This window comes from Priapulus caudatus, unplaced genomic scaffold (genome assembly GCF_000485595.1).
Source record: "Priapulus caudatus unplaced genomic scaffold, Priapulus_caudatus-5.0.1 Scaffold860, whole genome shotgun sequence".
In the NCBI taxonomy this organism is placed as follows: domain Eukaryota; kingdom Metazoa; phylum Priapulida; class Priapulimorpha; order Priapulimorphida; family Priapulidae; genus Priapulus; species Priapulus caudatus.
Genome location: NW_014577921.1, coordinates 1 through 16,182, shown reverse-complemented (window position 1 = coordinate 16,182; position 16,182 = coordinate 1). Strand labels below are relative to the sequence as shown.

The 16,182-nt window shown below is 45.0% G+C and overlaps 2 protein-coding genes across 2 annotated transcripts; both read right to left on the bottom strand.

The window, feature by feature from the left end:
- Window positions 1-3,485: 3,485 nt before the first annotated feature.
- Window positions 3,486-4,921, bottom strand: LOC106814038 (endothelial zinc finger protein induced by tumor necrosis factor alpha-like; the record flags this gene model as incomplete). Its single annotated transcript, XM_014818299.1, is given in 3 exon segments — window positions 3,486-4,117; window positions 4,508-4,768; window positions 4,814-4,921. Coding segments are annotated over 3 exon segments (582 nt in total), but the record flags the coding sequence as incomplete, so codon positions are not given.
- Window positions 4,922-5,901: 980 nt separating this feature from the next.
- LOC106814037 (zinc finger protein 596-like) lies at window positions 5,902-8,277 on the bottom strand (the record flags this gene model as incomplete). Its single annotated transcript, XM_014818298.1, has 3 exons — window positions 5,902-6,017; window positions 7,165-7,308; window positions 8,091-8,277. Coding segments are annotated over 3 exons (447 nt in total), but the record flags the coding sequence as incomplete, so codon positions are not given.
- Window positions 8,278-16,182: the final 7,905 nt, after the last annotated feature.

Genomic DNA, 16,182 nt, shown 5'->3' with positions numbered 1-16,182 from the left:
AGGCAGCAAGGGTAAGTGTTAGAGTTAGGGTAAGGCAGCAAGGGTAAGTGTTAGAGTTAGGGTTAGGCACCAAGCAGGGTAAGTGTTAGAGTTAGGGTAAGGCAGCAAGGGTAAGTGTTAGAGTTAGGGTAAGGCAGCAAGGGTAAGTGTTAGAGTTAGGGTTAGGCACCAAGCCGGGTAAGTGTTAGAGTTAGGGTAAGGGTTAGTGATAGAGTAAGGGTAAGGGTTAGAGCTTCTGTTATGCTGTGATTAGGGTTACGATTTTGTTAGTGTTAGAGTTAGGGGAAGGGTAAGTGTTAGAGTTAGGGTAAGGGTTAGTGATAGAGTAAGGGTAAGGGTTATGCGCTTCTGTTATGCTGTGATTAGGGTTACGATTTTGTTAGTGTTAGAGTTTGGTTAAGTGTTAGAGTTAGGGGAAGGGTACGGGTTAGTGATAGAGTAAGGGTAGGGGTTAGAGCTTCTAGCTGTTATGCTGTGATTAGGGTTACAATTCGGTTGGGGTTAGTGTTAGAGTTAGGATGAGGGTTAGAACTTTGATTTGGTAAGGATTACGGTTAGGATCATGGTTATTCTGTTAGGGTTAGAGCTGCAATTAAGTTAGTGGATTTCCTACTCCCAGTTATTCCAAGGTGCGGGAGACCTCAAGAAAAGGAGACTCGGAGATAAAGGAGATTCCAAAGCAGGGGAGACTTCAAAAACAGGAAGGCTCTCATATCTGTATTTACATCCCATAGCAGGGCTCCCTCTGCATATTTTAAAGTTTGAGTTAAAACTTGAGCCACCGAAGTTATTTTTTAGCCACCAATAAAAAACTATAGTCACTGTTCTATCACTATATCGTATGTGCTAAGCAAGGCATAAACAGGTGATGGGTATGAGAAAAGAGATGTACGAAAACATCTTATGACACGACACTGCAATTTGACGATTTCGTTAGGGTTAGGGATGTCTATTCTATTTCGAAGTCCTATGTCTAGCCGATTCTACTCGGCTCCAAGATCGAATGCATCATGGGATGCCTGCTGTCAGTCATGACGTCACCAGAGCCAGCATGTCAGGCAACACAGGAACCGAAGTTAGCCGAATGCTATAGAGTACTGAAGTGTGACGTCACGGTGGCATGACAACGAACCCACTGGTTCTACACAACCCACTGGCTCCATAACATTAACTCCTTAAAAATTTTGTGCGTACGTAAAACACGAGTGTGTGCGCTGCAGACAGCGGTAAAGCATCGGTAGCAAGTCGATCTTACAATATTTAATTAATTAAATTTTTTTAATTATTATTTTTTTCGTTGCTTTTCACTTCCATCCTTTGGAAATCAATAAAAACTGCAATAATGACTCTCAGAATGATGGTTACAGTCGGGTACCAGTGGGTTTGTTGTCATGCCACCGTGACGTCATCACTTCGCAGCTCTATGCGCATTGTGAATGCGTACGTCACAGGTCAACAAAAGTGGCGCTCGAAATATCACCGCTCGTCGCTTCGAAATTTTGCAACAGGTTATATTAGTTTAATACAGAGTATTGTGATACATAGTAAGTCCCAGGATAGCGGAGAAAGGTTCGTGTTTAGAATAAACCCAGTTTGGAAGTTCTAGTCTCGAAAAACGCACCATAAAACCGCCTTGAGTGAATCACTCAAGGGCTCCTCCAAAGAAAAGAATAGGCTCGCGTTGTAACCCTACTCTTGTTGGGTTACATTATTGTATCTACAGGCACATAGCTCTAGGACTATAGCCTGCGTACAGTTGCCGCAGGTAGGCCTGCGGCAACTGTACGCGGGCTATAGTCCTAGAGCTGCAGGCACCACCACCAGCTACAACCACCAACACAACAACAACAACAATTTAATTTGCTCTCTGCATCTAATAGTATGTTACCATAATTGTTACTGATTTTACATTTATTGACGCACACTGTTGTTGCCAACAATTTTGGTGTTTACCGTTACTTAATGTTATACTGTTCTGTTCTTAAGCCTTAGTTCTTCTTAAGCTTTAGCTCTTCTTAGGACATAAAGCCTTAGTCTGTTAGTATTAATTATTTATTGTGCATGTACTCATACCGGTGTTACGTAATTTAGTTTGGCAAATAAACTGAGCGTGTGGGGCAGTAACACTAGTAGCTGTATCATATCAAGGGGCTACAACACAAGTATAGATGCTAGCCACGTTCTCTCCTTCGATCTACAATACGTGGCCGCACATCGAGCGTCATCGTTACTCTTGACACAAGCAATCTTCAGAGGATCCCTTTAAGTTTTAGCTTCTTTGTCTCCGTCATTCCGTATTGTAATTCTCTCTCTTCTTTTTTAGTTGGTAACTTGAGGCTTTTTCCACTGCGATCCGCAGTGTTGATCTTTCTATTCGTTCTGTCTCTTTTCGGCTTCGGTATCGTCTCCCGGACCTTGCGAAGACTAATATTTACGACGTTACATAGTCGTGTGATTTCTACCAGCGTAGACACGTCCGAGTGGCTACTCAATATTACGTTTGCTCAGCCCATCTTGGCGTGCAGGCTACATGAATAGTTTACACGCACGCGCCACCTGCCGTGCTTCTGTTATGCTGTGATTAGGGTTACGATTTCAATTATTATTAAATGATATAGAGATAGCTAGCGGCAGAGAGAGGAAGTAAGAGAAACAGAAAGAGTAGGACAGGGAGAAAGAGAGAGAGAGAGCGAGAGAGAGAGAGGGGGCAGAGAGAGAAAGAGAGAGGGGACAGAGACAGAGAGGCGGTAGAGAAAGAGAAGGGGCAGTTAGAGAGAGAGAGAAGAGAGAGGGGAAGAGAGAGGAGAAGGACAGAGAGAAGAGAAAGAGAGAGGGGCAGAAGAGGAGAGAGGACAAAGAGGAAGAGAGTGAGAGGGCGAAGGAAAGAGAGGAATAGAGAGAGAGAGAGGAGAGAGAGAGAGAGGGAGAGAGAGAGAGAGAGAGAGAAGAGAGAGAGAGAGAGAAAAGAGAAAGAAGGGCAGAGAGAGAGAGAGAGAGAGAGGGCAGAGAGAAAGAGAGAGATGGGGCAGAGAGAGAGAGAGAGAGAAAGAGAGGGGCAGAGAGAGCGAGAGAGGGACAGAGAGAGGAAGAGAGAGATGGGCAGAGAAAAAAAGAGAGAGAGAGAGAGAGCGAGAGAGAGAGAGCGAGAGAGAGAGCGAGACAATGAGAGAGGGGGACAGAGCGAGAAAGCGAGAGAGGGAACAGAGAGAGAGGAAGAAAGAAGAAGCAAAGAGAGAAAGAGAGAGGAAGAGAGAGGAAGAGAGAGAGGGAGACAGAGAGAAAGAGCTAGGAGGCAGAGAGCGAGAGGGGGCAGAAAGAGAGAGGGGGCACCGAGAGAGAGGGGGTACAGAGAGAGAGAGAGAGAGCGAGAGGGGGGCAGAGAGAGAAAGAGAGGTGGGACAGAGAGAAGCAACTAAGAAGAAAGAACACACCTAAAGAGTTGAACCTTTACTTTCCCGAGAAAGTATAACAACTTAAACAAGAAATCAACAAAACAACATCTATATTGAAACGAGAACAAAATCAAATAGAACGAACAATATGACAGAAGGAATCCACGTCTACTCAATACACCAGAAAGCTCAGTAAAACTAGCTCATCTATAAACTAAAGATACAGCACCACTAGTCGGTAGTCCACCTTAGGAAGTTAGGTCACAATATGTCTCCTCTGAGGCAGCGCTATGCTTCTATAATTTGTATAGTTAGTATAAAGAAAAACTAATATGTTGGCATTGTCAGGCACCAAACTCTCCCTCCCCAGGTTAAAAACACCACTTGCAGTAGAGAATACCCTCTCATATTTCAGCAGAATAACCGATGAGGTGTAAGGTAACAACGCTACAGCAAAACGGTTGTTTACTAATACTATCATATTGTATCGGATCGTTATTCTGGAACTTTTTTCAGTGCCGGTGTCTACTCAGTGAACTGCAGGCAGTAAACTTGCATCCACACTTGTCGCACACGTACGGCTTTTATCCTGTGTGAGTGCGCATGTGTCTCTTGAGATCACTGGAGGTTGTACACTTATAGTCACATCGCTCACATGCAAACGGTTTCTCTCCCGTGTGAGTGCGCATGTGTACCTTGAGATAATCGAGGGTAGTATATCTGTGTTCACATATATCGCACGCATACGGCCTCTCTCCCGTGTGAGTGCGCATGTGTGTCTTAAGCTTACCGGACGTACAACACTTATATTCACATCTCTCACACGCAAACGGTTTCTCTCCCGTGTGAGTGTGCATGTGTTTCCTGAGGTCACTGGAGGTCGTACACTTGTATTCACATGTGTCGCACGCAAATGGCTTCTCTCCCGTGTGAGTGCGCATGTGTGTCTTGTGATTACCGAGGCTCGTACATCTGTGTTCACATATATCGCACGCGTACGGCCTCTCTCCCGTGTGAGTGCGCATGTGTGACTTAAACATATCGGATCTAGAACACTTATATTCACATCTCTCACATGAAAACGGTTTCTCTCCCGTGTGAGTGCGCATGTGTACCTTGAGATTATCGAGACTCTTATATCTGTGTTCACATATATCGCACACATACGGTTTCTCTCCCGTGTGAGTGCGCATGTGTGACTTAAGCTTACTGGACGTAGAACACTTATATTCACATCTCTCACATGCAAACGGTTTCTCTCCCGTGTGAGTGCGCATGTGTTCCTTGAGATTACGGAGGCTCGTATATCTGTGTTCACATATATCACACACGTACGGCCTTTCTCCCGTGTGAGTGCGCATGTGTGACTTAAGCATACCGGACGTAGAACACTTATATTCACATCTCTCACACGCAAACGGTTTCTCTCCCGTGTGAGTGCGCATGTGTGTCTTGAGATTATCGAGACTCGTATATCTGTGTTCACATATATCGCACACGTACGGTTTCTCTCCTGTGTGAGTGCGCATGTGTGACTTAAGCATACGCGAGACGTAGAACACTTATATTCACATCTCTCACACGCAAACGGTTTCTCTCCTGTGTGAGTGCGCATGTGTCTCTTTAGAGTATCGAGGGTCCTATATCTGTGTTCACATATGTAGCACGTAAACGGTTTCTCTCCCGTGTGAGTGCGCATGTGTACCTTGAGATTACTGGAGGTCGTACACCTGTGTTCACATATATCGCACGCATACGGCCTCTCTCCCGTGTGAGTGCGCATGTGTGTCTTAAGCATATCAGACGTAGAACACTTATATTCACATCTATCACATGCATATGGCGTCTCTCCCGTGTGAGTGCGCATGTGTACCTTGAGATTATCGAGACTCTTATATCTGTGTTCACATATATCGCACGCGAATGGCCTCTCTCCCGTGTGAGTGCGCATGTGTGATTTAAGCGTACCGAACGTAGAACACTTATATTCACATCTCTCACATGAAAACGGTTTCTCTCCCGTGTGAGTGCGCATGTGTACCTTGAGATGACTGAGGGTAGTATATCTGTGTTCACATATATCGCATGCGTACGGTTTCTCGCCCGTGTGAGTGCGCATGTGTGACTTAAGCTTACTGGACGTAGAACACTTATATTCACATCTCTCACATGCAAACGGTTTCTCTCCCGTGTGAGTGCTCATGTGTGACTTAAGCATAGCGAACGTATAACACTTATATTCACATCTTTCACACGCAAACGGTTTCACTCCCGTGTGAGTGCGCATATGTTTCCTGAGATCCCCGGAGGTCTTACACCTGTATTCACATGTGTCGCACGCAAATGGTTTCTCTTCCGTGTGAGTGCGCATGTGTGTCTTGAGATTACTGGAGGTCCTACACCTGTATTCACATATATTGCATGCATATAGCTTTTCACCCGTGTGAGTATGCATGTGTTTCTTGAGATCAATGGAGGTCCTACACCTGTATTCACATCTCTCACATGCCTATGGCTTCTCTGCTGTGTGAGTGCGCATATGTTTCTTGAGATAACGTAGCTTGGAGCCGGCATATCCACACACATCACACACGTAGGACTTCTCTCCTCCAGGGCGTGGCATATCTGAATGAGAAGGCTCCATCAGACAAATCGCAGGTGCTCAGTTCTGTCTCGTTTCGAGCTCTCGCTAACGCTCTCCTGCTGGGAAAAATATGTCAAAATAAATATCATCATTGACATACTGCAACACTGTATGTCACTGCCCCAGACGTAACAAGTATGCTGCTACGACGATGGGGTCACGGCTACAAATCCACCAGTGGTGACGTCACCAGATTTAGCAATACGCGTGGGTGATGTGTGGCGAGTGGAATAAAAGCTCTTGCATCTCACAGAGAAAATTTTGAATCGAACTATGGCAGGGCTACCGCTGGCGTTCGCCACCTTCGCAAAATGCGATAAATAAATAACAGTGGCGATTTTATGACACTAAGTGACGAATACAATTGGCGAATGGTTTGCCTGCTCAGAAAATTACAATTGACTAACGAAATCATCAAATTGCAGTGTCGTGTCATAAGATGTTTTCGTACATCTCTTTCTCATACCCATCACCTGTTTATGCCTTGCTTAGCACATACGATAAAGTGAACAGTGGCTATAGTTTTTATTGGGTGGCTGAAAATAACTTCGGTGGCTCAAGTCTTAACTCAAACTTTAAAATACGCAGAAGGAGCCCTGCTATGGGGTGTAAATACAGATAAGGAAGCCTTTCTGTTTTGAAGTCTCTCTTTCTTGGAGCCTCCCTGCTTTGGAATCTCCTTTATCTCCGAGTCTCCCTTTCTTGAGGTCTCCCACAACTTGGAATAACTGGGAGTAGGGAATCCACTAACTGAATTGCAACTCTAATCCTAACAGAATAACCATGATCCTAACCTTAATCCTTACCAAATCAAAGTTCTAACCCTCACCCTAACTCTAACGCCTAACCCCAACCGAATTGTACCCCTATCACAGCATAACAGAAGCTCTAACCCTTACCCATACTCTATCACTTACCCATTACTCTAACTCTAACACTAACANGTGCGCATGTGTGACTTGAGCATATCGGACGTAGAACACTTATATTCACATCTCTCACATGCAAACGGTTTCTCTCCCGTGTGAGTGCGCATGTGTCTCTTGAGCTGACTGGAGCTATTACACTTATATTCACATCTCTCACATGCAAACGGTTTCTCTCCCGTGTGAGTGCGCATGTGTACCTTGAGATGACCGAGGGTAGTATATCTGTGTTCACATATATCGCACGCATACGACTTCTCTCCCGTGTGAGTGGGCCCGTGTTTCTTGAAATCACTGGAGCTCCTACACCTGTATTCACATATATCGCACGCATATGGCTTTTCACCTGTGTGAGTGTACATGTGTGTCTTAAGCCTATCAGACGTAGAACACTTATATTCACATGTATCGCATGCATATGGCTTCTCTGCTGTGTGAGTGCGCATATGTTTCTTGAGATAACGTAGCTTGGAGCTGGCATATCCACACACATCACACACGTAGGACTTCTCTCCTCCAGGGCGTGGCATATCTGAATGAGATGGCTCCATCAGACAGATCGCAGGTGCTCAGTTCTGCCTCGTTTCGAGCTCTCGCTAACGCTCTCCTGCTGGGAAAAAGATGTCAAAATAAATATCATCATTGACATACTGCAACACTGCATGTCACTGCCCCAGACGAAACGAGTTATGCTACGAAAATGGGGTCACAGCTACAAATCCACCAGTGGTGACGTCACCAGATTTAGCAATACGCGTGGGTGATGTGTGGAGAGTGGAATAAAAGCTCTTGCATCTCACAGAGAAAACTTTGAATCAAACTATGGCAGGGCTACCGCTGGCGTTCGCCACCTTCGCAAAATGCGATGAATAAATAACAGTGGCGATTTTATGACACTAAGTGACGAATACAATTGGCGAATGGTTTTCCCGCTCAGAAAATTACAATTGACTAACGAAATCGTCAAATTGCAGTGTCGTGTCATAAGATGTTTTCGTACATCTCTTTTCTCATACCCATCACCTGTTTATGCCTTGCTTAGCTCATACGATAAAGTGAACAGTGGCTATAGTTTTTTATTGGTGGGTGAAAAATAACTTCGGTGGCTCAAGTCTTAACTCAAACTTTAAAATAGCAGAGGGAGCCCTGCTATGGGATGTAAATACAGATAAGGGAGCCTTCCTGTTTTTGAAGTCTCTCTTTCTTGGAGTCTCCCCTGCTTTGGAATCTCCTTTATCTCCGAGTCTCCCTTTCTTGAGGTCTCCCACACCTTGGAATAACTGGGAGTAGGGAATCCACTAACTGAATTGCAGCTCTAATCCTAACAGAATAACCATGATCCTAACCTTAATCCTTACCAAATCAAAGTTCTAACCCTCACCCTAACTCTAACACTAACCCCAACCGAATTGTAACCCTAATCACAGCATAACAGAAGCTCTAACCCTTACCCTTACTCTATCACTAACCCTTACCCTAACTCTAACACTTACCCTTCCCCTAACTCTAACACTAACAAAATCGTAACCCTAATCACAGCATAACAGAAGCTCTAACCCTTACCCTAACTCTAACACTTACCCTTACCCTAACTCTAACACTAACAAAATCGTAACCCCAATCGCAGCGTAACAGAAGCTCTAACCCTTACCCTNCCAGACGTAACAAGGTATGCTACGACGATGGGGTCACGGCTACAAATCCACCAGTGGTGACGTCACCAGATTTAGCAATACGCGTGGGTGATGTGTGGAGAGTGGAATAAAAGCTCTTGCATCTCACAGAGAAAACTTTGAATCGAACTATGGCAGGGCTACCGCTGGCGTTCGCCACCTTCGCAAAATGCAATAAATAAATAACAGTGGCGATTTTATGACAGTAAGTGACGAATACAATTGGCGAATGGTTTTCCCGCTCAGAAAATTACAATTGACTAACGAAATCGTCAAATTGCAGTGTCGTGTCATAAGATGTTTTCGTACATCTCTTTTCTCATACCCATCACCTGTTTATGCCTTGCTTAGCACATACGATAAAGTGAACAGTGGCTATAGTTTTTTATTGGTGGCTGAAAAATAACTTCGGTGGCTCAAGTCTTAACTCAAACTTTAAAGGGAGAGTTTACTCTAGGTTCAAATGTTATTTTCAGCTAATTTAGGTTATAATTACGCTACATAAAAAGTTTCATGGTTCAATTACCATTAGAAATATTATTAAAAAATGTTTTAAAACAAACGACTACAGTTTGATTACAACGACGGTGGCGCCACTCAAAGTGACTGATCTGAAAAGTTTCGCAAAACCACTTTCCAGCCAAGGGCTACAGACCGAGGGTGTTTCTTATCATTCATTTAAAAGCAAAAGGATTGTAATATCTTATAAACGACATTTAGTTTCAGTTATAATATGGATAAATTTGCCCTAAAATGAATATCGTTCGGTTAAATAGCATTTAGGTATAAATATAATTGCACTTTTGTGATTAGCCCTCGGCCTGTAACCCTACAAAATTAATTGTCAATACACAGCTTTTTCGGGGTGGCAGCACGGTCGCGGGTGTCATGGCGCCGTTCAAATTTCGTAGCGTTGATGTGTAAATAATTAATTAGGTATCTGGTGACAAATACATGTGAGTATAGACGATTTGTTATACAGTAAGTACAGTTGTATGCAGTAAAATCCTAGAGGCTACTATCCCTTTAAAATACGCAGAGGGAGCCCTGCTATGGGATGTAAATACAGATAAGGGAGCCTTTCTGTTTTTGAAGTCTCTCTTTCTTGGAGCCTCCCCTGCTTTGGAATCTCCTTTATCTCCGAGTCTCCCTTTCTTGAGGTCTCCCACACCTTGGAATAACTAGGAGTAGGGAATCCACTAACTGAATTGCAGCTCTAATCCTAACAGAATAACCATGATCCTAACCTTAATCCTTACCAAATCAAAGTTCTAACCCTCACCCTAACTCTAACACTAACCCCAACCGAATTGTAACCCTAATCACAGCATAACAGAAGCTCTAACCCTTACCCTTACTCTATCACTAACCCTTACCCTAACTCTAACACTTACCATTACTCTAACTCTAACAAAATCGTAACCCCAATCGCAGCGTAACAGAAGCACGGCAGGTGGCGCGTGCGTGTAAACTATTCATGTAGCCTGCACGCCAAGATGGGCTGAGCAAGCGTAACATGGTTTAGTAGCCACTCTGACGTGTCTACGCTGCTAGAAATCACACGACCATGTAACGTCGTAAATATTAGTCTTCGCAAGGTCCGTGAGACTATACCGAAGACGAAAAGAGACAGAACGAAGAGAAGGATCAACCCTGCGGATCGCAGTGGAAAAAGCCTCAAGTTACCAACTAAAGAGGAAGGGAGAGAATTACAATACGGAATGACGGAGACAAAGAAGCTAAAACTTAAAGGGATCATCTGAAGATGGCGCGTGTCGAAAGTAACGATGACGCTCGATGTGCGGCCACGTATTGTGGATTGAAGGAGAGTTACGTGGCTAGCATCTCTACTTGTGTTGTAGCCCCTTGATCTGATACGGCTACTAGTGTTACTGCCCCACATGCTCAGCTTATTTGCCAAACTAAATTACGTAATGCCGGTGTCACGGTCTGAGATTATCCCAGTCTGAAATTACCCCAGCACGTCGTGCGCATGAGTCACGCATGCGCAGTAGCGCTGCGTGTAAAGCGCAGTAGCATTGGGCAAATGAGACTGCCGCGGTGGTGGCAGTCAGCGTTGTACCGTAGAGTTTGGACCGTAGTGCCTGCGATAACTAATACATATACAGTCCGACCTCCTCTATCCGGCCACGTCGGGACCGGCACCCATCCGGATATATGGGATTTGGCCGGATATGAGAGTTATGCTCAAACACAGCATTTCTATGCAGTTCATTAGGGTTCATGCATGTGATAATGTATTTACTCGTTGCTATGATTATTTCTAACAAACTGTCGTGTTTTATGGTTTATATGAAATGGAAATAAAATGAAATAAAACAGAAATTTTACCGGAGGAAAAAGCGGACACGATAACATTTACTGGTCTATCTCAAAAATTTAATGGCATCTCTTCATTATGTATGCAATGTTGACGATAGTATTTTGCCGGCATTTACGTGGGGTTACGGTTTACACTATCGTATGTGTATGCTTTCCAGCCATCTTTGTTCAGTAATTACATAACAGTGTATTTACAAAAAGGCCAAGCGTAGGAAAAAATCGCAGAAAAAACGGCTGTACACGGCCGCTTGCTGCACACACACAGCGGCCGGCACGCCGCAGCGCGCGCGCGACATACGCACCGCACCACGCACCACCACACGCAAGCACGACAGCACATCACACACACACACTTCCTGCCGTGGCCCCCCTCGCTTTGCACGGCCTGGTGTGTGGGTCGTTTGTGCGTCTGTGTGCGGGCTCTGTGTGGGGTGTGTGGGAGTGCGCGTGTGCGTGCGCGTCGCGGCGTGTGAGTGTGTTCGTGCCGCTGCGCATGCGTGGCGTATTGTGTGCGTCGTGTGCGGTCCGCGGCTGGGCCTGCCGCCCGCAGTTCGGGTGTTACCTACTTCGATCCCCCCGCAAACTCGCTGTTTACGGGCTGAAGGAGGAGGCGTGCGAAGGTGATGGAGATAAATGAAGGAAGGTGATGGAGGAGAGGAGGAGAGGAGGGAGACAGTCGTAATGAGCAAGAGGTGAGAAGGTGATGGAGATCGAAGGGAGAAGGTGATGTGGAAGTGAGGGCGAGAAGGGGAGAAGGAGGATAGGAGGGCGATAAGTTGAATTATTTCACATCAGGAGTAGATAACAACATGATGTGTTTATTCTCTGTTTATTCCTGACTGTTGTGATGCACTCTAGCCATTCATAGGGTTAATGTGCTGTCCTTGTACAACTATATTCTGACAAGGTGAAGTTCATTTGAGTCACTGCACTGCATTAGCTATATGCATACAGCGAAGTTTGATAGTTAGCAATTAGAATACACATGGCACGTTGCATCAGTAGCAGCTCGACTGTTTTAGCATTGTTGCGAGTTTTTGTTGCTAGAAATCGGTGGTGGGGTATATTTTAATCGTCCCGTTTCATTACACAGCAGATCATTATAAATAACTATTGTAACGTTGTTATCAAGTACTCGCTATTATATAACAGGAGCGGCAGAGCATCTGGGCTCATCTGGGGTCTGTTGCTTACGGTTAAGGCCTAGGAACCACTCGCGATTCTGTACGCTAGCCGGCAGCGTATATGTTCGTTCACGAATTTTACAACGCGTACGATGTGGACACATCTGTATCGGTCGTCAACGCTTCCAAGCCTCGTCTGCTAGCACTTGATTGGCTGCTAAAAAGCAATTCGGGCGTTCCGAGAATGTTTCGAGAACGATGATTCGACTGCTGGGCCGCGCTGGCGTAGCTTGGTGCAAGCGCATGCAAGTCGCATGCGCCGTAGCGTCAGCGATGTTAGTAAATATTAAACATGCTGAAGTGCGGCGATCAGCCGCGCGTATGGGATCGCGTGCGAAGATAACGCCTGACCGTGATGACGCGGAACACCGCGCGACGCCGCACGTATTATCGCGATCGCTAAGCGCAGCGTAGCAAATCGCACAGTGTGTCCTAGGCTTTATGAACGTAGCAATTTCCGTCGTGCGTAGTGACACAGTTTGTTAGGCCGGGAGCGTATGCAGATACGGCAGTTGCGTACACATACATTGTAGGACATTTTTTATCGCTCACGTAATCTCCCCCCATTGCCGATTTGGTTTATTTTTATAAATGAATACTGCTTTCACTTCGAATTTGTGTCATAGATTCCAGCTATCTATTTTATTCTATCTATAAAGATTTCAACATATGAGCCAGGATCTCCAAGTCAATTAGAGGGAGGGGGAGTTCTTCTCTCGCCACCTTCCCTCCCCACTGCGTCCACCTCCCTCCTCCTGCTCTACGCTCCCTCCCCTGCCTCCACTTCACTCCTTACTCTCACTTCCACCCCTTACCTCCGCATCTCCCCTCCCCTGCTTCGACCTCCGCTTCCCCTGCTCCCACCGTTCCATCCCCTTGCCCACCATCTCGCACGGACCTATTGTATACCGGCCGTTTCGCCGCTCGCAATACACAGCGTTACCGTTTTCCTGTCCCTGGCTAATTTCCTATCTCGTCTTTTTATCTAGACTTTCTCTCTCTCTCTCTTACTATAATAAAAAAATTAAAACCCAGCGATGATGCCTTTCACTGCCCCCTCAATAATACTGTTGTTCCTATGCCCTGAGTGTAGAGTATAGACATCATAATATATTAGTGTCTCTAATTATTTCTATGGTACAGCTTATGTTCGCATAACTGTAATGGATCCCCTGCTATAGTACTGAATAATATGTTAAGAATTCAAGGATGAAAAGTAAATTATATTATTATATGGACTTGTTATTATTTATTCGTTTAACAAAGTTACATGAGATAAAATATAATTTACACTAGGCCTAATAGTTGGCCGCGGATGGCGTGTGGCAAGTGTACTCAATAATGCAAAGATGTCATCGACTCTTATATGCTCGGCTGGAGGAGCTTCCTGCAATCCTACAGTAGGTCAGGCTTAAAATCCCTAAGTAAGGTATAATTTCAGGCAGGTGCGATAATTGTCGGCTGCAGCTTGTGAGTTTAACAGTGCATTGCAAGGTTGGGCAGGCCAACAATTATGATTTAGAAGGTGCCAGCCATGAGGGCTGCCATTTTTTTGTGCCTCATGCGAGCATTCACTGATTCATTCATTCAGCCTTCAGGGCCCAGGGGGGCCGAGGGTTGCTATAGACAGACTGCTTCTAGGAAATGAATATGATTTAAGGAGAGTAAACATTCTGCCTTTGCAATTAAACGAGGGCAACTTGTAGGCCTCCATTGACACCGGTATGGCTCTAAATAATAGCAAAGCAGTTCATCCTTGTTCCCAACCCCACGCTCCCAACAAATCTAATTGCTTCACCCTCCTCTTGAGGGTCAAAAGGTTATCCGACACTTTACTCTTCGCACGTCAAGTGGAAAGCATATTGTTAGTCCTTTCAATAAAGGCATAAAAATGTTAGTCACGTCTTCGAAAACAAAAAGTTTTTCAAATCGCTGCCGTCAGACGCATGTCCTCAGAAAATGTCTAAAATCTGCCCCTGTGGCCCCATTGCCCGTTTGACCAACTGCACCTCTCAATTTTGCGAGCAGTCGATGGCTTTTTCCTACTCATGATGGGCTATACACCGCCTATCGCGTAGCCTAAGTCAAGCCGTTAGATTGTGCCGCAATTCTGCTGTTCCTGTCCAATACCTTAAGTAAGGGAGGAATGTTCCTCCCTTTACACCTCTCACCTTTGACCCAGCTTACGACATCCCAACTCGTTTCCAGATTACCCCACCGCCCCCCCCCTTCCACGTCCCCGAATATCGTGACCGTCAACGTCGAGCCGGTTTAGATTTGTGGCCAACTGTTGACCGGACTGGACGGACGGCACGGACGACGGACGGACGGATACGCTCGCATGGAAGGAGGACGGACCGGACTGATCATGCAATTCTACAGCTGCCAATCTGACTATGTCAGATGAGCTAAAAGGCCATATTTTTCAATGACCTGAGTAAACAAATTTTGAACTAACGCGTTTTCTCAAACCGAAATTTGCCATTTAAAGTATATAGAACACTACTCACGGTATTAAACGACCTAATTGTGTTCACATCGGCACTTTGTTGCTCTATTTCGTCTGATCGTTTGTTCTAGGTGGCTTGCATATAGCTTGGACGCAGTTGCATCAATTGTCACAGAAATCGAGTGTGTGGCCTGTGTGCATCTTCGCGGTAGTTTGCCCGGTGTGGTGTTTTGAACATAAACCATTGTTCAAACCACCCCGATTCTCAACCAAAAGATGCTAAGAGTCAAGAATGTGTAACATAATTATCTCTGATATCTCCTGCTTATTATGACTATTTGATATATTAATGCTGTTGTCTGGGGGCACTGATGCTGCTCATAGTGGTGTGCTGAGGAAGGTATGTCCCACCCCCTCCCCAACTCCGCCCCCCTATCTCCTATTCCTATTCCTATTTCGCTACTTCTATTCCTATTCCTTCCACGCAACACTATCTAGCAATAGTGGCCCAACAACAGGCATTAATGTTTTTAGTGCATGACATACTTCGCAATCTACTCGGCAATATGAAGTGACATAAAACTCTGGAGGCGCTCCATGTTTTTGTCATCTGACTGATACAACGCTGGTCTCGCCATCCTGTCGATGACTCAGGAAACTGCCTAACAGGTAGGGGAAATTTAATTCTAATTTTGAAATTTAATTCGAACAATGCAATAACAATGGCATGTTACGTCGTGCGTGATAATCCATACTCACTCTTTATCTCAAAATTTTAATTACTCACAGTGCGTTGCTCGCACAGTGGGCATGTAAGACTGTAAACTAAAAATATATGCACACTAAATATTACGGTCGCTAATGTCATTTATGTTCACGATATCCATACGTTTATATAACAAAGATCAAATTATAAGAAGATTAGGCGAGAAACCAAGAGACAACACTTATCGAAATGTATGGTGCATCGTTGGAATAGAAATGCGCCGAGCCGGCACCGAACGTATAAATACGGCTCAAGCAGCAAACGGGCCCGCCGCGAACGCACACAGACCTTTCTAATCCCGCGATCAGAGAAAATCCGCCGGCGAGTTCACATGAGTAAACATAATTAAACAGGCGAATCGCAGCCCAGCTGATACAGCTTTAAATACGCGCGCAAAACCAAGAAACTGAACAGTGCCAGAAATAGACAGTAATATGACAGCATCTAACAGAAAGATGAGAGAAATACAATGCATTAAATGCAATACAATGATAAGCCAATGCTCGCGCCAGCAATAGTGCCGCGCTCAGGCGGGCACTATTGTTTCATAGTACCTGCGACGTTATCCAATGGATTTCAACGTATTTATTAAGAGTGATGCAGCTAACATAGTCTAGTACAGTCCAACTCCTTTATCGGCATCCATTATCCAGAAATGCTTCTATTAACCCTGCGCATCTCGGCATGTATGTTCTCTGTTTTTCATTTATTTCCACCTAAATCCTCGCTCAAAATCGCCGGCGATGTACACAACCGCACGTGAGTTACGAGTGCGCGCGCGGCGTATTGTGTTGTCCGCATCGTT